This window comes from Mixophyes fleayi, chromosome 4, assembly GCF_038048845.1.
Source record: "Mixophyes fleayi isolate aMixFle1 chromosome 4, aMixFle1.hap1, whole genome shotgun sequence".
NCBI lineage: Eukaryota > Metazoa > Chordata > Amphibia > Anura > Limnodynastidae > Mixophyes > Mixophyes fleayi.
The window spans coordinates 211267127-211290449 of record NC_134405.1 but is presented as its reverse complement, the minus strand read 5'-3'; the positions used below and the strand labels follow the sequence as shown (position 1 = coordinate 211290449).

Here is a 23323-nt window from a genome sequence, read left to right as displayed (position 1 = left end):
ACTTAATTAATGTGAATATTATTATTGTGGGGACTGGAGGTAGGCCTAATTATAAAACGTGAGTGCTATTGTTTTAACATTGGGGCTGGTTGGAGTTTTCTAAATCTCATGTACCCATTTTTTTTTTCAAAATAGGGCATCCAATATTCCAGGTTCGAGACAAGAATGAACTGAGCTAAAGAAACCATCTGCTACAAGTGGTGAAAGTGACCAAGACAGGTAGGAGAGAGCAGGACAGTCTGCCAACTGTCCTGAATCTGGTAGGGCAGTCCTGAATTTGGATGACTGTCTCCCTTAGTCAGGATTTGGTCCGACTGCAAGGACAGTTGGGAGGTATGTCCCGCTTCACAACGTACTGCTTGTGAAGGCAACGCTGTGTGCTTCTAACAGTAGGGCCTGTGTATTTGTCTAAAATGTAATGTATTATTATAATGTATGTATCAATGCCCCATGTTGGCCACACCCACAACACAATGAGGTCACGCCGTGTTCAGCGCCACCGCTACGCGGCGGCACATATTTTCATTCCTGCTGGAACTGAGGTGGGCCTGTGTACCTTAAATGCCAGGGCTGATTTTTAGTCCCAGTCCGGCCCTGGTTCCATGCATTATTATTTATTATCATATCTCCCTTTTTCAATTTAAACCAATATTGACAATTGCTCTTCATTGAAGCAATATAATATAATAGCTCCCTCGAGCATTAGGATATAATGGTAACAGGAATCTATGTCTGTCATTCATTTCCCAGTAAGTTTAATTATTAATTAGGATATAATTAATACTTATTCATTGCATCTTACCGTTGTCATTAACGTCATAAGTGCTAACTTACTAAACCTATATAGAGGATTATAGTTTAATTCTACTTTCAATTTAATATAATCGGTGTAATAAAACTTACTTGATATATTCGATTACTATTTAACATGATTTTAAGGGTATTATAATATAGATGAACGGGAAGCAGTTTCTTTTTCTTTTTCCAGTTGTGCATTCTGTCCTCCGTTTTGACTCATTGAGTTCAGCCAATTTAAAAATATATTTAAAGAATTATTATTTATATAATGTCTTGAGAATTTTATTTAGATTAATGATATTCAGATATGAGTCAGAATCATTTTGTAGATTATTGAATCTTTTATTTTTTAACTAATTACATGTATGTGATTCTGAACAGCTATTCAATTAGCCTGGATCATCTGGAGATTTTTTTAAATGAGATTCCTGGTTGGATGTCTAGATTGAATAATAATGAACTGAATCCGCACTATCATAGAAACGCGTAAACTGTCGGGACATTGAAGTCTCCATGAATTTTTGGGATATTCATTCTGCCTTCTAGCATCAAATGTCTTCCTTACACTTTGTATTCACATCTAAATTTACTTTTTTCTACATTGTACACTTGAAGAGTTTACCAATAAGCCATAAATCTCTTACCACTGAATCTGAAAAGGAGAGGAATTATTGAATGATTACAAGAAACCTTACAAAATTTTACAACATCTGCCTACTTGTTTTGTAATGTTCAAGGGAAACACAGGTCTAATACTTTTTGATGTACTCAATTGGAAAAAAACAGTAGAAATGGTAATGGTGGTCTCCTGTGAATAAATTGACACTTCAACATCAGTAAATAAACCATCAGCTGATAACATCTTATGAAGTATAATTCCTGACACACTTTATTTTTTAACTTATTTTCACCTGGGTTTCTAACCTACTTCATGCCAACTTTTCCTCTTTGGCTTCAGGGAGATCCCGGGGGAGGTGGGCGTGCGGGGGCGAGGCTTGGCTAATCGCATCAGTTTGGCTAATATGACACGATATTTGCATCATTAAGCCCCACCCACTGCCACTTATCTATTGCGGGGGCGAGAATCGGGAGGTTACCCTGCTCTCCCAGGAGCCCAGGAGATCTCCCAGAAATGCAGGAGTCTCCCGGACATTCCGGGAGAGTAGGCAACTATATGTTAAAGAAAAGCAGCTAATGAATCTCTAGAGACTGAAGTGTCTTTTACATTTCTGTCTCCATTACTGAAGTCATGTTGTCTTACCTGTCAGTCTTTGATTATATCTTGGTCTCCATGAAAATGGCCACCTCCATAGGCATCAATACATGAACAAAGGACACAATTTCTGAACTGTGTCATCAGGCCACAGATGTTGCCCTGACATTCAGGGAGAGTTGGCAAGTATGACCTACTTGTTTTAAAACACCAGGAAAATGTGTATTGTGTATAAGCTGCTGAAGGGCTATAGGCCTGTTGAAAAGCTACAGAAGAGACCTGGAGTTATGGATGGGCTCCATCCATTTATCCCATTAACCGGGTCTTCCAAGATACCAGTGATTCTGCTGGTAATCAGGTGTTGTACATGAGTAGTGCTGGTAAAAGGCTGTCCCCAGACAGTCTTTCACTGCCTGGGGACAGGGTCTGCAGAGTCTCTGAGAAAGTGCCTGATATCTGCCTGTAAGTAATCTGTGCTGAAACTTCTTTTTGTTTTGTCTTAGTTTGTTAGTCAGCAGTGACCACTGTTTACTTAGAGCGAGGCGGCAAGGTGTTTATTTTGGAGTTTTCATTTTGTTTTCTTAGTGAATAAAACTGGTTGAGGGCATTTGTACTAAATCTTTGGACTTGTGTGAAGTCTCTCGGCTGCTATAAACACCATCTACCCCAGGAGATGGTACCGAGCCCCCCTACCCGATCACAGTACCTACAATATATTGACATATAATTTTGACCTTGAATTTACAACTGTGTTTTCTTTAGTTAATGACAGTAATTTAGAACAGGTAATGCAAGTAAAACATGCATGTCTGTCTGTTTGCATAAATGATTTAATGCCTGGCTGTAGATGCATCTTTTTGTCCACCTACAACAATGATAGGCAATAGGTAACCTGATACACTTCAAGGGCCCAAATGTTTGGTCCTCTAACCTTCAGAAGGGCTGCACATCACCCTTAATCCAGTAATAAGTTACAATGACATTTAATCAACGAATGATGTAATCTGTAATAACATATCAACATGCATTTTGTAGTAAGTCAAGCAAGTGTTACAAGTGTAAAGTACTAAGATGTGATGTTGGGGCAAAGAAATTGAATGATGCTGATGACCCGGGACAGGTGGTGTCAGGGAGACCCAACTCTGCCAGCTCCCTGATCCATGTTAGGAACCCCTCCAGCCGGCACAACACAACCCAGAGTCTACTCTGCCAATCAGGTGTTCACTGGAGCCCCTGGTGGTGGGGACAGACTGGGCTGCAGACTGACAGAAGGTTGTGAAGTGTGTACCGGCTGGGGAGAACCCAGGCAGGCGGAGCGAGGTCCACGCAGAAGTCAAGGGCCTTCAGCAGGTTGCAATTCCAATTAACAAGCCGGGGTCAAGGGTCACAAGCAGACAGGAAAAACGGTAAACAGGCCAGAGGTCAGGGTCACGAGATACACTAGCAAAGTCCAAATCCAAGCCAAGGGTCATACACGGGAGATCAGCAGAAAGTTCAGCAGGCAGGAACAGGCACAGAGCAGGTCAGCAGACTGGGAAGCAGAAGCTATAACCGGCAGGGAGGCTAAGCCCTCCCTGCCTTAAATACACAGTGTGACCAATCAGAGCCTAGGTCTGGAACAGCCCCCAGCCTGTGCCTAATGAATACATTATACACGATTAGCCCGCAGGGTTTTTACTTAGTTGCGCACGCGCCCAGCAGTTCTCCTTTGCCGGGACGCGGCGCTCTTTCTTTCAGCGTCCCGACCGTTGCCTAGGCAACGGCCGGGACGAGCCCTGGAAGTGACGTCCCGGTCGTCATAGCGACGGCCGGGACGGAGGTAGGGGAGTCGCGGCAGCTGGGCACCGCCGCGGCTCGTAACAATCCAATAGCGTATCCAATAATCAAACAGTCAAACAATATATTACCTCTATTTTGTCAGGAACCCACTCCTGACTACCATTACCTGTCTCAAACTGCACTCTGCGTACTTGTGACTTGGACGTTTACTGCAAGTGGACTCACAGGATTCCAGTAATTCAATCTTACACTCACCTATCCCTAAGGTTACAGATCTAACTGGTCCCTTCCCCAACACAGGCACCCACTTCCACACTTCTCATCTGCCACCATCTAGGTATAAGGCCCGTAAAAAACCTATGACTTAATTTCCAAATTGCGCACATTCTGCGCTCTGATAGTTAAAATAGTTAACACTTCCCACACAAGTATTTAAAGGGTTAACTCAGCAAAGCAATCAACCTCTTCTAAACAGGCAGTGAATTAATTTAGAGTAAAAAAGAACATCACTTATTAAATTTTAGATTTAATATACCAAAAAAAGTACAATGCCTTATATATTATAAAAACAATTAACAAAAGATGATAAAACATGAAAAATGTGTAAAATAAAAGGGAAAATGTTTCAGAGTATGAACTTACATACAAGTTGTATAATCTGTACCAAAGGAAATTGGCTTGGAAGATGGACAGCTTATAAATGTTGATTCATTTTCCAAAAGTCTAACAATATCTTGTAAGTGGTCTTTAAAGACACTTTGTCACCTTTCCCCTCCTACAGGGGTTGGTCTCCAAGGGAGGCCTGTGACACAATTTTTTCAACAACAATTTACATCTTTCCTGGTTAATCCTCAATGCTAAAATGTAACATATTTTCTGGGGAGTGTCACACAGACCCAATTTTATCATTAATAAATGCAATACAAAGTTACCAAACTGAGATAGGTCAAGTGTATCATTTGATCTCATATTCATTCCCTGCGTGATAGCATTATACGAAGTATGGTATGCTCTTCCTCATCCTGTTTATGAATATGTGTTTGATCCCTAATTATATTGATTGAAGTATTATTTTGGAAGTGCAATTAATTATATTTCATGGGCCAAAAAACACTTCAGTACCAGGATATAGCTCACCCCATGAGGTCTAGAAGCTGTTCATTTCCCCTTAAAGGTGACAATGTTGTCTTGTAGTCCTTGGGTCTGCAGAGCCATAGCCTAAACACATGCCAATATTTCTGGCCTCACATTTTACACATTGGATTAGGTCATTAACCCTGTGAGAATAGGCTTTGCTTTTAAAAAAATTGCATGGCACCCTAGCTTATTAAATAGATTCACATTACATACAGTATTTACAATGCAGTCCCTTATGATTATACTTTATTCTCCTACAGTTATATTATGGGTTAATCCTTATAACTGTAATTCCTCTCTTTTCACTACATGTGGTATTATTCTAGGCAATGAGAACCTGCAGGCCTTGGCACCATATGAACTAATCTTATAATAGGACTCCTACTGGGTTTCTTGTTGGGGCAGCTGCAGAGATTCACCACCACAGATAAGCAAGAGTCACCCCAAAACAGATTCAAAGATGGAGACAGGATTGGATGTCTGACCAAGGCAAAACTTTACTTGGCAAAGTGAAATCTTTGACAGATTTTTAGTATATAATATTACACATTATGCAATAACTTCAAAACAGTTCTCAACATAAATTAAGATGCAGCAATAAATGCAAATGTATATCAATATGCACTAAATCAATGCAAATGGTTCAGGTTAAGTTTTATATGACATTACATGCAAATCTCTGACACACCATAACTAAACAGGTTCTTAATGTATGACTTAACTTATGTCACAATGTGAATAAAAAATAAAATATAAGTCCTGAATGCAATAGAATGTTAATGAACAAGGGACATTACCATCTGATTGGTAATTAGCTAATTGGTCTGGCCCAACTGGCCTTTTCTTTCAGTAACAATAAATAATCTGCATAAAGGTATAGTGATGCACATTCAAACAACCAGTCATTCAAAATGACTTCAGAATCTTGATGTGGGGCAGTATTAGTTCCTTCAAATGTAATGTCTCTTCTTACTGCACAAAAAAATGAGAACTGTCTGGCTGGTGTAATGGGCCAAAATATAGCGCACCTCTACATGATAGAAGATCGTGTTTGACTTAACCTTTAATTCTCCCAGACTCACTGCACCACCACCACCCACCCACCCATGGGTCACCTCCCCTCTGGGATCTCTTGGATGGGGTAAAATGAAAGTTAGTAAGTATGATATTACCCCATTGTGAAAAGTAGTTGTGTCCATATGGTTATTTAGTCAAATATGCAGATGTTTAAATGTAGAGTTCCCATTATTTTAAAATAAAAAAAGCTGTATACCCATGTGACCTAAAGTTTGCTCAGGCCTTGATATCCATCTATACTTGCTTTTAGGTCCCAAATAAAGTGAAAGTTATAGGAACCAGGGCATTTCCTGCCATGAGGTAAGAACCTCTGCATACTTCTCAACATGCAAGTCCCTAGCAGAGGGACAGAGGGCATGACCACGCCCCAGAGGGCTGCCTAGCACTAGACTCCCCATGTTTTTTCTAAAACATACCGGTTGGTTAATTGGCTGCTTACAAAAATTAACCCTAGTGTGTATGTTAGGGAATCTTGACTAAACTCCAGTGGGGCAGAGACTGATGTGAATGAGAAATATTCTCTGTACAATGTTGCGTAATTGCTGGTGCTATATAAATAAAAAATAATTATAATGCATGCCTGATCGTGAGTCAACATGCCTCGGCTCGTTCCTGAAGTGACCGGAAGAACTGTGGATGAAAGTGGAGAGAAGCCCCCTGTCCATTTGTCATGTAAATTTGGGTTCATCAACAGTTTATCTCATAATATTTATTTTACCACAATTTAAAGATTCTGGGTGGAATAATGTGCCCATACAATGACAACCTGGACAGACTGGAGTCATAGCTTTAAGCAAATCTTAATCTCAGGGAAAATGGCCGCCTCCAAAGAAATCTTCATATAATTTTTAGCCCATTTATGACTAAGACTTCATCCTTGCAATTACAGCTCATCGTTTTTATCAGTAATATCAGTTGCTTGCTAAAAACTCATTGTTTTTGATTTTGGGATAAAAGTGACTTTAAATTGTATTGTTTCAAGGCATTGTTTGGAAAATTTGGATACAGCCGAATTATTAACCAGAGTTTTGTTCTGGTGTTCACGTGACTGCTGCCCGAATCAAAGATGGCGTTACAGACTCCCGCGGCTGGCGAGCTGGCTTCCTGTTCCAGCCCTTTATTGACTGATCACAAGAACTGACACCTGACTCGTAGGAAGTGCTGCTTGTCCTGTGATCCAGGGATGGATGAGGATGGGTTGCCTATAGTTGGTTCTGGCATAGACCTCACTAAGGTTAGTACGTTTTATTTTCGCTACTGAAACCACACTACACGGAAAAGAGTCTTCCCTGGTAAAGCTATTGTAGAGCACAGATGAATGATTCCATACAGTTTACGCTAAGTTGTACAGTGTCTTCCGTATAGGTTAGAAAAGCAATACATGTTGCTGATCTCCAAGTATACACTACGTTATTACACTAATAAGTGCTGCATATGAACGTTAGTCAGTCCTGCTACATGCATTGGCTGCCAACCATGCTTATAAACCGGGTTTATTTTTCTTTGTACAGGTCCCAGCCATCCAACAGAAGAGAACTGTGGCATTCCTGAATCAGTTTGTGGTGCACACAGTCCAGTTTCTTAATCGCTTCTCAACTATTTGTGAAGAGGTTTGTTATTACTTTCCTTCTGCTGTCTGACCTGCTGCATAAAATAACATGGTTTGACATTGTCATTTATATTAACCTTATTACAAGTTAATAGCCATCAACATATTATTCAGCTATTCATCTTTTTCATAATTCATTGCCAGGCATTATATGCTTGCCAGACTTTGCATTCTTGCTCACTTGTTACTTAGTTTGGTTTCTTAATGATGCTGGATACTTAATTGATTTTATTTGAAAATATTCATTCTTATCTCATGTCCTCTTGTATTTTTATTGCTTTAGAAACTATCGGCCCTGTCACTTCGCATTCAACAAATTGAAACAACTCTCAATATTTTAGATGCAAAGGTTTGTAAAAAAAAATTCATTTTTAAAAATCGTTTTTCATGTTCATGATGTACTAGAAATAACAGCAGTAAATAAACCAATGCTGCTTAGTCCCCCAAGTGCAGTCTATAGTGAAGTCATTTATTTAAAAGATAAATAGTAATCAACTAAGAATGTTCAGTCAAAAAATGGGAATGTGTACATCTGATGTATGACATTGCAGTGAATGTAATTTTATTTTGCTCCCTCTTTAGATTTATGGACACTATGAATAGTATTTATCAGATTTTCATATTGTTTATGATTGTGGAATAACTAATCTTCACAGTGGGTCAACAAATATTTTAGGAGGGTTTGTTTTCTGTACTGTTAAGCTATGGAATCTGTTTAATTACCTTTTTTTTTTTCGCTTTCTTTTTGACAAATATACAAATTTGTCATTGTCTTTATGTGCCTTCACTTTATTTCAGCTGTCCTCTATTCCTGGTTTAGAAGATGTTAAAGTTGAAACCCAACAGTTATCAAAGAACAATATCACCAATGGCATTTTGCAGTCACAGGCTGATACAGAATCTCTCGCCATTTCACCTCCGTCAGAAGTGAGTACAATTGTCAGTGGCAATGATTTTGTATTTTATAATTTTTGTTGCACCAACAATTCATTAAATCAAATGCAGGTAGATCTTTACCCAGGGTTGGGAAAAAATATACCCACAGAAAATAATACAGGGAGCAGTAGCATATTGTAAACTGTGAAACAACAAAACACAAGGGGTAGTGATATTTGAAAGTTGCTGATGTAATTTGCTGTTTTTTCACCTTGCTTGGGATACACACCTCACAGTATAAAATACAAGTCCGGTTCATAAAGTACCTTCCACTGTAAATAAAATGCAGTGAAATTTTTCTTGATTCAGAAGGGATCTCTATACCCCTTGCTATAAACACAAAACAAAAAATAAGGGGCTTAATACTCACAAAAGGATTATCGGGCAGATAGATGCAAATCATTCTTTAACAAAGCTGTAAGTAGGGAGTGCGACGTGCCACCATCACGATCATAGAACCGGGGGGTAAAGGTGTGCCCTCCATGGGCTGGCTACGCCCCCCCCCCCCCCCCCCCCCGTGATGTAATTTCAGGCAAAGACCAAGTGAATGATCTACAAGAATAGGAGGCTTTTGCAGGGGAAAAAAATAAGCAACTGCTTTGCATAACACTGTGCTCTGCTCTTGGTCTGTCATTGGCACAATGATCTCCATGAAAGCAGGCTCTAGCACTAGCTGCAGCTCTCCAGCGGTTGTGGACCTTCCTGCCAGTGTTTTACTGGCAGGGCTTACTGGGGCAGGTAGTTCTACAAGACCTTTATTTCCGCAGATGGAAGCATGCCTCTGAACTTATTCATGCTGCTGGGTTCTACTGACAAGCTGGGGTGGGCTTCTCTCCCCCTGCCTCCAGGATCAGGGAGAGGTCCATTGTCGGTCAGATACCAGTCCTGGATGTTTGAATAATAAAAGACAAATAATGTGAGTACTCCTTTTTAGTGTTACTTATGTCAGACAGATTAATTTGTTTTAGCATGCAAACACATGTTACAATACAACAACATACACAGATGTTTCCCATTCTATAGTATCTTTCCATCAAGGTATCTGTTGTCTTAGTTTTCCATTGCTGTACAGCGCACACCAGTGTATTCCTTATCCTGTGTAAATGATTGTATGTTGGAGGAAGAGGTCAGAGTTTCTTAGAGTAATGTCTACAGTGTGTCGTATTACAAATTAGGATTTATCTTTTTATTACTATATATATTTTTGTGTTTAAAAGTGTGTTCTCATATATTATTCATGTGCTATAATATTTTCATTTTTCTGATGGTAATTCTTGTAGTCTGTGTACATCGGTATGAACCACTTCTAGAGACTCCACCTGCCAGATTATTAACAGGAGAGGCTGGTTTGAAGCAATTATTTTTACTTGTGTATAATTATCAGTATTGGTCTTATTCTGCGTAATATGGTAGTTCAAATTTATAAAATGTGCATATTTAAATCCATGAATATCCTTTCAAATGCTAAAGTAATTTTGGGAGACTATACTGAAACTCTTCTCATGGTGATTTAACAGTACAATCTTGTTACATTAAAACATTACCTGCAGCCACCTTTTTATTCACTTGCAAATGCTGGTGTCTTAGGGCTTATTAAACTATATAACAGTCTTGCCTGCTCACAGCATTAAAGTCCAGCACATCTGTACAGCAGAGATCAGTGGTCCATAAGGCACCTGCATTTTTCAAGCAGTTGTAAGGTGCTTTGGCTGCAGGTGATGCTCTTGTGGCAGCTGTCCAATGTAAACAGACTCTTACTCAGAGCGGTGAGGTGAAGGGTAAAAGAGAACTATTTGGAACTTTGACTTGTGTTTCAAAGTATCTTGCGCCTAAATAATATTGGTATTTGTGCTGCAAATTTGCAGAGCTATAACTAGTATCTACTATCGCTCCCATAAAGGTGGAAAGTGTGCGAGGGGCTCTTTCTCTCAGGGCACTAATATTCTAGCGACGGCGTTGCTCTTTAATTTATCTCTATTATAATTGTATTCATTTTTTAGTTATGCGTTCAGAATTACAAGTTTAATAGTATAAATATAGCTACGTGGAACTGTATCTTTGCCATTAAAGAAGCAGTAATGCATGCATAGTTAGCTGGACATATAAGTACCAAAATGCATCTTTACACCAAGTATTCTTCAGTGAGGATTCATTAGACAGTGAAATGCCTTATTGGTTGCTATGGGCACCTGCACTGTGTTTGCAAATAATACCCTCTGTCCCCATCCAGGGAATCAGTTGTGTAATCTTAAAAAGGAGTTAAAAATACAGTAGAAATGCATTTATTATAATAAATTATAAATCCATTCAGACTAAAAAAAAAAATCCTGGTGGGTGGAGTTAGGGATGCTGAATTAGAAGATGGTAAGGTGTATAACTAAATAGAGCCATACTTCTTTGTTTCTAAAAGAAAAAAAAGAAAATCTCAGAAAATAAGTGTGTGTTTCATATATTATTTCTTTTGTGTCATTCATCTTGCTTAGAATGAGCCCAGTGTCCATTGTGATGAGTTGCTAGGTCCACATAGAGGACAACTCCATGTTTGATCGGTATATTTGGTTTGGTGGTGGGTGAACAAACGAGTTAAAACTCCTACACCTCAAGTGGGATAAGGACTCGTGCACAACTGTAGCTCAGCTTTTATCTTCTGTTAAAATGCAATTTATGCTGGTATTTTTCAGGTTATGCAGCAGAATTCCATAAATGATCTTAACACACTGCAGAAGGAAGAAGTACAGACAGACAATGTCCCCACTGTCTCTAAAGATCCAAGATATGCTAGATATCTAAAGATGGTCCAAGTGGTAAGTGTCTAATTCCCTCTCAGTATAGTTGTCAAGGCCATTCATTTGAATTTGCTCTATAGTTTAATATAAAACGAGGCACTTTGCCCAACCTCGCTCATCTGTATTGTTTATGGAATATTTATGTATCGCCACCATATTACACAGCATTGTGCAGAGAATATTGTATTACTCATATATTCATATATTGTCTTTTTTTTTTTTTTTGTAGGGAGTTCCTGTGATGGCGATCCGAAATAAAATGATATCTGAAGGGCTTAATCCTGATCTTTTAGAGTAAGTACTTTTTATAATTGACAGCTAGAACATGATGATCAACCCTTCCAGCACCAGAGGTTTGAGTTGATGTGCTCATGCAGGATGTCAGGATAGTGTTTAATCCCTCCAACCAACTGAATCAATTAATGGTTTAACTGATAAGATTTGCCTTTGTCATTTATCAGCATTATATAGGTGTAACTTCCCTGCCATTGTGTGTGTGTGTGTGTGTGTGTGTGTGTGTGTGGTCCTTGAGTGCATGGGTTAGGTTGTGCGTGGATATAAATGACATGCAGGTTTTTTCTTGCATTGTGTGTAACTTAGGGTGTAGTGCAAACAGATGTTCAATGATTTTGGTGCCAGACAATCTCTAGAAGATTAAACGTCTATTTACACGTCTCTTCATTCCAGTGTGATACTTTAGTTGCAGATAACGCTGAAATAAATATGTACATCTCCTTTCTCTCTCCAGCACAGTTAATCACCCCTACTCTGTGGGGCCTTATTCCTTTGGCTATAACACCTGCTCTCTCTGCCCCTCCTGGGATTCTCAAACTAACAAGAATTTGCGCTGGCTTTGATGCACTCTCAGTTATGCTTCGTAGATCTGATACTAGTGTCCTCTTTCAGCCTCTGGGCTATAACATCCTCTGCTGTGTCCTCCCTACCCCTCTGGGTCACATACATTGCATCTTGCATCAACCCTCTCCATAGGGTCTCTTACATGCCCTGTATGTCAGATCCTCAATGCTGCCACTATCAATTGGCTTCACACTGCTTTCCGCCCCCACCCCCCACCCCCTTCTTTATTGGGGTCCCCCACTACTTTTACTGTTGGAATTTTTATTTTATTATTAATAATAATATTGGGACTCCTTTCCCCCCGCCTTATGCAGCCATGCTCTGAGGTCATTTTTCCTTCAAATCTGTTCCCTTTTACTCATTCTATCTTGTCAGGATGTACTTTGGCCCCTTGTGGCAGCAGGCCACGGATGTGCTCCCAAATTTGCCTGGGGATCCTGGGACCTCCTCCCCTTTGTCATGAGTTCCTGACTGTCGCACTCACCACACAGGTTCTGACCACTCATATCAGCCTTATGTTGCAAATCGACTGTTCCTGGTGTGTCTCCTCTGGGTCCTAGTGCTGCGCCACACAATGTCACTGGGAGGTGTGAATAACAACGCTAGAGGGGGGGGGGGTGTTACATCGGGGTAACAGGCAAAATCAACAAATGTTCCATTCTTTTTCTCTCCTTCCTACTTGGCCAACCTTTATATTTTATTTTTAATTTTTAGATTATTTTTTTTTAACTGTACATGGTTTTCTTAATATTGTGAATTGTTTTTTTTTTTATTTTTTTTTTTTTTTATATATATTCTATATAAAATGCTATGATTTCTACAATAGTGTTTTAAGACCTTTTAAATTCCTCAGTTTTCATGGATCTTTAATGAAAAGTCAGTGACTTGGTATGTGGTTGGGGGCACTTGCAGCAGCCTCATCAGAGTAACAAAGGGTTACCTTGTAGCCACTTGTTCTTTGTTTTTATTTTCCCCAGAGGATATACTACTCTTTGTGTGGAAAGAAAAATGCTGAAATTAAACAACGACAATATCTTGCATTTGTTTTTTTAAATAAATGGTATGACTTGTGTAAAGAGAATGATCTGTGTATAACTAGTTGGTACTATTTCTCAGGACACCCAATGCACCAGTCCCAGATGGGGAGCTTGCAGCAGAAGACAGCTCTGACAGTGAATCTTCTTTCAGTGACTGAAAAGACTGATCCTTCCACTGCTTTCTACAGCTCTATGCCTTATGCTGGACTATGAAAGATTCTCTATATATCTTGTTCATTATCGCTAACCAAAGTTATGCAGCGGATCAAATCCCAAAAGGATAATTTAAGGCAGGGTTTTCTTATTGCGTGGCTAATGTGTTTACCAATTACCCCCTAATATATATAACTGTACACCAGGCAGTTCCTTATGTCTAAAATTTGGCTCAGATATATTGTATATATTATTTTTTACTAATCCAGAACACACTAATCCAGTTTATTTTGAGTGTTAGATTTTACATGCTGAACTTACTGTTAACTATATTCTTGAGCTACACATACAATAGGTTGCTAAACCCTGTGTTAGGGTATCCGTTTTGCATTTTTAAGGCACAATTCCTGGTATTTTGCTTGGGCATGTAAAGCATATTGTGAAGTAGTGGAATGTGCTATGATCTGTGGAAAGAGACATTTTCTTTACCAATATAAACAATGTTATGTTCAATATTCTAATTCTGTCTTGTGTAATCCACAACAATCTATGTACTAATAAATGCTACTCCATGGAGTATATTCTTTATTTAAATACATTTTTTTTTACTTATGGAATCAATTGAGCTATATAAAACAAATGTATCTTAAACACAATGTACACAACACCTTGCAAAATATAAGTGACACATAGTATAGAAGTATTATTGGTAACCTTTGTTTTGTAAAACCTTTAGGTGTATTGTGTGCATAAAAAAAATAATCATGTTTTTCAGAGCCATTTATTAAAACCTGTGTTTTTAATTTCACTCTTATAGATGGGGTGGTTAGGATGGGATGTGTGGATAATATAATGCAATGTGTACAGTATTTCCCCCCCCTCCCCCTTCCCATAACTAGATACTGATAGTGGATAGTTATGGATTTCATGTATCAAGGAAAATTTGCAAATTTTATGCCCAACACATCAAGATTAAATATTTTTTTATTTTATTTTTTATAACTAAGTTTTTGCCCTTGTATTGAGTTTCTCTTTTATATCTACTTTGATAGTTTAAGAGCTTGTATAATACTGTAATTGTAAACACAATTGGCTATGAGAAAACTGACATGTCCACAGTTAAATGATGGTGTTCAAGAAATTCACAGTCAAGGGAAGGTTTACTTTAATACTAAAGACATTCCATGAGAAGTTTTTTTTTTAATTAGTGCACAACTTGATCACAACAAAACCACCTGTTCTGTCATTCCTGATTAAAATCCCCAAAACTATATCTTGCACACACTAGTGAACACCCACTTCTGCCACCACTAAGATTTGGTTCAAGAGCTGACACACTTTAGGAAGTCTTCAGTTACTCTCTGACTTAGCCAAAATACAATCAAAACTTAATGTAATCAGTGTTATTGTTAACTAACCCATTATCTTGCTTAAATGTAGCATTCTAACAACCAAGTCTATCTGACACGTGAACCCATTCAGAACACAATGACAGAATGTTAATAAATGGAGTTTAATGTAACCGTCACAATACTACTTCCACAAAAAGGCTAACAAATTGGCATACAGAAATTCGAATGCAACAAGAATATAATCAGAAACCTCACAAACCTTATGTAAATTTGCAGCCCGGGAGAAGGTTAGAATGTGGACGGACCCCAAACTGACAATCTCTCACAATTTTCATTACATTGTTTCCATCACAATACTCCTGTCCCCCCTTTCCCCTGCTTCTTTCAAGTGACCTCAATGAAAATGTGTGCTAGTTTGCTGATTTGTTTTATGACCCTTGGTTCAAAATGTCACTTAGTAGTCTGTTCTATACATAGTTTAACTATGTTTAATTGACATATCCACATAGAAACATGATTAAATTAGGTGGATCATTTGGGACGATATGTTCCCTCTCTATCTTTCGTATGAGACTAGTATTTATCGATGACACATTATATGTCTCTGAAGTGTATATCAATATACATTAACCCCTGGCTTACACACACACACACACACACACACACACTTCACAGGTATTCATATCTTTGTGAGTAACCATGACCACATTTTTTTTATATTTTCCTAATTTCAGATTAGGTTATAATTGTAACAGGCTAATTGACATGGGTATCGGTAAAACAGGTGTTTCTAACACATACAAATTGCACTTTAAATACATTTCATTATGCAACTGCAATGCGTTAAATGGATAAACGATTACACATGCTTATATATTTAGAAATTCATTGGAATTCACAATAATGTAACAGACCAAAGCACAGCACATATGTGAGCTGCCGTAATTATAAGTGTGTAAGTTGTGAATTCTATTATCCCCTACTATAGAATAAAAGGATGTTTAAAAGTCGCCAAGGTACTGCCATGAACATATAATTATATAGGTAACAGAACGCCAAAGTGACTCCTTTAGATCCTTACTTTATACTAATGAGTACATTATTTGATATACACAAGTTCCAAATTGAAACAATATTATTCATGTTTTGTTGATTAGTTTTTTTTTTACCTTCACAAACCGTTCTAATTATATATAATCTTGAAACCCTTTCATAAGGAACTGTGTGACACAAGTTGCAACAGAATAGAAGTTATGGTTTACAGGTTTGACATCTATGCTCTTAAAATGATATTTTACTTATTGTATGTGTGTATATATATATATATATATATATATATATAATGTGCGTGAGTGTTACACATTTTAAAGCTATAGACTTCATTGTCACTCTTAAAGCGATGTACACACATGTTGCTGAATAATTAATCTTCTGCCATTCACTGTTTTCAGAGCATTGCTGTAGTTTGGATGTTGCATTTTTTATAGTATGTCTTCTATGCTCTCCAGAAAACGTTTCTAAAAGTTATATGAATTCTTCATACAAATACTTGTCTAACAATCAGAAGAAACTGGAATGACTTTAGCTCCCAAAACAATACAGCCCACTGTTTTCAGGAGGGGAGGAAACCAAAAGCCAAATTGTTTAAACAATTACTTTGAGCTTACTGAAGATCTTTATAACACAGCAAAAAGTATTTGGCAAATTATCTTTAAAATCCATCCAGCAAAAAACAGCTCTTAAGTTTTGTGGGAATTGTGGAAAATTTCCTTCAGGCTGCGGATAAAGTGACAGATGAAAGTGGAAATATCAGGTACAAGTATTTTCTCCAAGGCTACAGGTACACACGCAGCCGGTTACCAGCTCATAAATAGGAATGTACACGATTATGCATATTACAAGTTTTGCCAAAAGGGCACCCTATTTTATGGCAATAAGTAACTTCTGTTGAGTTGAATCTATAGTACTAACTTAAGGAGGATAATAGTGTGCTCGGGTTGTCTTGTGGTATGGGATTTTTTTTTTTATATTCTTTCCAGGTGAACCACATCATATGGAGTGAGGAAGCAGAAGTATATGGGACACCAAGTGTTTCCATATTACAGCTCAACTGGACCTTAGTTATTACCTTAGTGACCGGAAGTAGGGAAGAGGATCTCCATGCTTGTGCTCCAATAAATATTTTACAGAAATTGGCTTATAGTTTTCTACCTAAATTGATAATTGCTAGAAATTAATAAAATTCACTTCCTAAGAAGCCATTGCAGAAGATTAAACATTGTTAATGAAGGGAAATAACACATAAAGCTTTCACAACTTTAAATAGAAAGCCTATTTCTATTCATTAAACTTGGGCCTAACTCCCCCCTGGTGCCCACCCCTCAAAAAAAAAGTTTACTTTTTTGGCCTCCCTAAGGCCTATTCCTTATCATTCCTTTTCTTAGGCACAACATTTGAACAGATTGGATCCATAATGTGGAACCTGCAAAATAAACAGGAAAGTATAAACCCGAATGTATTATATTTTCGCAAAGCGCGTCCTAGGCCCAGGTTCAGATACAGTCATGTTGTCTTGTCTGGAAGAGAGAAAGAGCTAACTGGCTCCGGAAGCTTATATGCAGTTTCAGTTAACAAAAAAACTGATGATGTCACAATGTACACCAAGATAAACTAAGGTCTTTCTTCAATGGTCCAGGGGTCCGGTCAGTCCAGTATAATGCAAATCATAGGTCAGTTCAAAGGACTGCTACGATAAAGTGGGGGCCAGCTCTTTCCAACAGCTGAGCACATGTTGTGCCTAGGGGGACCGACCTAATTCAGTTTAAACCAACCTATTTGCATTCCAAACACAATATCATTTTGAGCATTAATCCTTTATCTTCCATAACTAGCGTTCGCAGGAAGCGATTGCTTTGCCGATAGTAGTGGATTCCTAATGGCAATGTGCAGATCAAAATGACACTAAACATTTCCTATATCCTGAGTCTTGGATACCTTTATTTATACATAAATTATATTATGTTAATCTCAAATACATTTTACTAATTAATAAATGTGGATTGGAACCCTAATGTGTATTATTTACAAGTGTAAGTGCGAATGTAAATGGGTGTTAATCCGTGCAATTGCGTCACTTCACGTGGCGTACTAATCGCAATAACATGGTAAAACCATATTAATCAATTTAGTTTACTTCATCCAATTATTTGACTTCCACAGTCTCTTAAAGTGCCTGTTGGGGAAAGAGACATAAGGAAGTGTCTAAATTGGAAGAATTTAACAGAGGTCTAAAGAAAGATACTTTTTGCTGATTTTCATGTAAAGATGACCAATACTTTTGCACATTAAGATCATTAACCACTCTAATTGCTTGCATCGACATTTTAAAATGTGGAATAAAAAATCCATGAGGGAACTTTGAGTTATCCCAAATTGGAATAATGGGTGAATTTATGGTGGATGATTTAAGTTGAAGTCTATATATAAGTCCATATATGGCGTTGTAGTGGTCTGTTATTCTTAATTTGTATGGAACTAAGTTTAAGTTAGTAAACTCGGTTTCAATAACCAATATGGGGTGCAAACATAGCACCAATTTGGGTTAAATAAGAGGTTAGATAATATAGATTCACATCCGAAAATCCTCTTCCCCACTGTTCCTAGGTATTGTTAGGTATAGACAAGGAGATTCTTTAAGGTTTATCATTGCATATGAATCTAAGAATAGCTCATTGAAGCTCCTTAAATTTATTTTATAGGTAATATTTGGAAGAGATATAAAAGTTTTGGAATAAGATTAATTTTAAGTGCAACTCTTCTCTGGAGCCACGATATTAGAAACTTTCTCCACAAGGAAAGATCTTTTTTCTATTTTAGCAATTAGGGGAAATTATTTTGGTATAAAAATTCATAAGACAAGATAATACTCATAGATATTTTAGGTTTCTGCTATTGAAGTTTTTAATTTGTTTGGACACTTTAAGCTGTGGAGAGACATGTAGCAGCATTGCCTGTGATTTAGAAAAATAATTTTATATATTTTATATCCAGAATGTGCGCCATATTCATCTATTACTTTATAGAGGGCAGTGATAGAAGTTTGAGTTGTGGACAAAGTATGTCATGTGCAAGACATTTAAATTGTTTGTCTCCCACCTCCACTCCACATATAAATTTAGAGCTTCTAATTATCGCTATAGAGGGTTCTTTTACCTAAACTAAGACCGTGTGTGATAGGGGGCAACCTTGCTCAATCACATTAAAAATTGGAATTGTATCAGAGGGGTTGCTACTTATCATTATAAATCCTTAATTCCTGTGAGAAATTCTCCTGAAATTATAAAGGCCTTCAATGTATGGACTATAAATTTCCAACATATTATATCAAATCTCCTTTCTTTTACCATATATTTATAATTTGTATTAGATCAATTGCCCTTCTTGTAATGTCCCTGGCCTGTCGCCCTGGAATAAACTCCACTTGATTGTACTCAATCATTTCTGGAAGGATTTTGTTTAGATGATTTTCCATAATCTTAGCACAGAGTTTAATATTATTGAGCAATATTATAAGTCTATAGCTCACACAATTGTGAGGATCCTTCCCCCCTTTATACATCACCCCTATTCTAGCTTCCAATATGGATTTAGGGAAAGTATCCCCCTGAAGTACAACATTAAACAATGTGTGGAGGTGGGGAGCAAATATGTCATAGATTTTTTTTATGTTTTATTTGCATTTTCGAATACAAAAGACACAGTAGATATTCACAATATTGTTCTCCAATAGTGATATGCATAATAAACAGGGAATATATGCATCAGATAATCAAGCAGCTATATGATAATTGGAGGATAAGAAATACAATTTGAAATAGCTCCACTGAAGGAACATCTACATTGTGCAATCTTAACACAATCAGAACCAAAATCAAGGCATCAGGCATCCATCATCTATTGCTCTACATTACTTATATTGTTAGAAGTCGTGGTGAGTTTGTCTGCACCCCCTATTGGGAAGTAAGGATATGGTAGCTGCCTAAAGGAAAAAAGTACAGGTGACCCCCTTTAACTCAAAACTTGCAAAGATTGTGGTGTGGGCTCCTTGGCACTGTTAAAGAGGATAGAGGTTAGTGTGTGGGTACATGGTGTAAAAATCTACCCTAAGAATGCATAATAATTGTAACAGTAATTATATTGTGCTCTGTGTTGGTGGAGGGGAGGAGATGAAGGAGAAAGAGAGAGGGGGGAGAGAGGTACAATGCAGGCCACATTTCCAAAGGTGGAACATTACGTCAAACCATGTATGGGATGGCTAGAGACAATACACAGCAGGAATCGTCAATCTTCTAAGCCCAGACACCCATACAAGGGCCACGTAATAGAATCAAACACTTTGAGGAGAGCATCCTGTTGTGACTTTGGCAATGACTCTATGTATGAACCCCATTTACAATAACATTTAAGGACCCCCTTCTCAACATCTATAAAGGCTGCACGCCTAAAAAAGAAAAATAGTTCCAGCAATTCCGTTTGTACATCTTTTAGGAATGGGGGGGAGAGGAAGTCCAGTTGTGTAGAATTGTCCTTGTTGTCAATACAACCGCCAAAATTGGTATGATATTAACAGAAGTCAAACTATCTTTCCAGATATCAAAAGTACAAAAAAGTAATGGAAGAGCAACCCTAAAAACAGAGTTCAAGAAAGCCAAAAATGTATTCCAAAAGCGAAATATTTTCCTACATTCCCAAAAGTTATGATAAAAGGTGGCAGTGTTTTGACTACATTTTGAAGTTGAACTGATCCAATGTGTTTTCTCTGCGATTATGATACTTAGGCTCTGTGCAGAACTTTAATATGTACCACTTGTAACCCCATATGGTGTTTCCACAAGGTCTATTTATAGTTTATGGGGATTCCCAATAGACTATAAATAGACCTCGCGGCTGGATTCTATTCAGTAGCATCGGTCTGCTTGTACACTGTACAAGCAAAAGTTGTGTCGTCTGTAAGCTGGGTTTATTATTTTTCTCAAGCATGTTCCAGATTTGGATTGCAAATATGGGGCCCCTCCTGGGCTGAAGAACATAAGACTGCAAGCAACAAGGGGGCCTTTTTGGCCAAGAAGAACAGAAGATATTTACAAGCAGGGACTTTGGAATTACAATTTATTTGTGATATTTCAAGCTGGACATTTGAAATTACAAAATATTTAGACATGGTTCATGCATTTTTGGATTAAAAGCTGCTGAAGGAAGAAGAAGAATTCTGATTGGTAAGTAATTTGGGTTTTTCTTATTTTTAATAAATATATGTGGTATTAATGTGGGTGTATATTGTTTTTATTGGGGTTTTATTATTTTTATTAACATTTTGTGGTTTAAAACAGGGTGTGGTGGTTTTTTTAAAAAAAATAATTGTGTGGAACTACAGGTCTCAGCCAGCCCTGGGTGTGCTAGTGCTTGTAGTTAAACAAGCATCAGCATGCCCACACTGTTTATGGCAGCCCGGGCTGCCTGGCACTTGTAGTTCCACAAAACAAAATGGTGTCTGTTTATTTTTTTTACATTATTTTCGGTGTTATTACCCTACTACCCACAGCCCACGGGGGTAGGAAGAGCCCTAGTGCTTTTAGCACTGGGCTGGTTATTCCTAGAGGGGGGGCCCACTTCCTAGGGAATCCAGCCCAGCACTGAACAGCCTGTGGTTGTTTTGTCATTATGGCAGGCAGACCCCTGCCGCGTGTCCCCCTGCTATAGTGCCACCAACCCGGCTGGTTTGCCTTGTGTTGGTTCAGTGAAAATCGGGGAGACCCCAGGCAATTTTTTTCCCCGATTTTCATGTAACCAGCAATAGGCTATCAGTACTAGGGTTACAAGTGCTCAGGCGGGGGGACACCACACTTTTTTTTTTCTTCTAACTTTTATCTATTTTTAAACTTTCGACAGGTGCCGGGACCTCCGCTGTATAGTCAGGCAGTGTAACAGTAATGTGTTTAGTAATCACGCTGCTAGCAAGCAGCTTTTGTATCTGGCGATTTTTAAAGCAAACTCGGGAGAGTTTACTTAATCGCACCTTGATACATTTGAGACTTTTATAGCTAGAGTGGTAAACAGTCAGGACTTTAATCTCTATCAATTTTGGAAAAAGCGATTTTGACAGAAACACATCTCTGGCGATTTTACATGAAATCTCAGCTTTATACATCTGCGAGTTTCAAGTCTCCCGAGAAAATCGTTGGATTTGCAAAATTGCACCTTGATACATTTACCCCCAGGAGTCCAATTTAGTTGAAATGATATTGATTATATGTGGGTAATTATATTTATATAAATTCCAGAGCTCAGAGATTTGTTTTCAATAATAAGCTGCTGGGGAGCCAAATGGGTGAAGGGATTTCGCTGTTTACTAGTCTTTTGGGCTGCTATATGGGATAGTTTGAGTAATACTGCTCTATGGAGAAAATTATAAATAGTGTCTTCTAATATATGTTATATAAGTTTGAATAGTAGGGTTTGAAATCTTGCCTAATTATTTGTGATTATATGAAAGGTTCACCTTTTGTGATTCTTATAGCCAAGATATTATTTTGGGATCTCTTAGCTATTAGCCCGGAGGCCAGAATCCTACCTGCTTTATCTCCCTTTTCATAAAAGCTTTGATCTAACCATTTTAGGTTTTTAGCTGTCTGTTAAGCGTGGAGATTCAATTATGTCTTAACCTTTTTAAACTTACTTCTGAAAAGTAGCTGAATTTGCTTGTGTTGCAACTCTAAGTTGTACAATTGCATAAACAAGGTCATTTATTTCGATATTTTGGGGGTTATAGAGGCCATGCTCTGTCTATTTATTACTACTTCATCAGCTTCCAACAACATAATTGTGGACGATTCTGGAAGATAGTTAAAGTGAAAATGTTTTATCAGGAGATTGTGTAACTTAATTGTAGGATTGTGTGGGAGTCATTCATTAATTCTCCATGTAAAGGTAAAAGATCAGGAAGCTATATATTATTTTTTTTGAATAATGATTTTTATTGAAGCTTTTAATTACAGGGTACAAAAAACCCACCATAAAATATAAGGGATATGGGGGAGAGGAGAGGGAAGAGGAAAGAGAAGGGAAAAGGGAGGCAGTACATATCAATACAATCAAAAAGTACAAATCTGAACATCTTAACAAATTGTGACTCATTCAAGTTAGAGTGTGGGGAAAAATCTCTAGCAATTACTGAGATACATTTAGAGGGGGACTCAAATGATCTGACCGGGCCGGAGTTTTGAAGACATATTGATTCCAGTCAAACCATTTGATGTGGGGAGAGGAAGCAGAAGAGGTGTATGGCACTCCCATAGTTTCCATATCACAGCTTAACTGAACCTTAGAAATGGAAGGAAGCGTGGTAGATTTCCACGCTTGGGCTATCACCGCACGGGTAGCTATGAAAATGTGACCTATGACATACCATTCTCCTAGTAGGACTTGTGGAGAAAAGAAGTGTAAAAGTGCCACTTCTGGAGTATTAGGGATCAGAGCTTGAGTGACCTTTGATATTAAGATATACACCTCAGCGCAGAGAACAAGGACTT

The 23323-nt window shown here is 37.9% G+C and overlaps 2 protein-coding genes across 3 annotated transcripts in view; both read left to right on the top strand.

The window, feature by feature from the left end:
• Nucleotides 1-23323, top strand: part of SYCP3 (synaptonemal complex protein 3) — a 746653-nt gene that overhangs the window by 429909 nt on the left and 293421 nt on the right. The window lies entirely within an intron of this gene.
• On the top strand, nt 7087-13981 carry WASHC3 (WASH complex subunit 3). 2 transcript variants are annotated; one of them, XM_075209273.1, is made up of 7 exons: nt 7089-7238; nt 7516-7614; nt 7897-7962; nt 8412-8540; nt 11231-11353; nt 11565-11629; nt 13310-13981. In XM_075209273.1, the coding sequence occupies exons 1-7, from the start codon at nt 7188-7190 to the stop codon at nt 13386-13388; spliced, it is 612 nt and encodes a 203-aa protein (XP_075065374.1). In that variant the 5' UTR covers nt 7089-7187; the 3' UTR covers nt 13389-13981. The 2 variants fall into 2 exon arrangements, with proteins under 2 accessions (XP_075065376.1, XP_075065374.1); XM_075209275.1 differs by lacking the exon at nt 7897-7962 and having other exon boundaries at nt 7087-7238.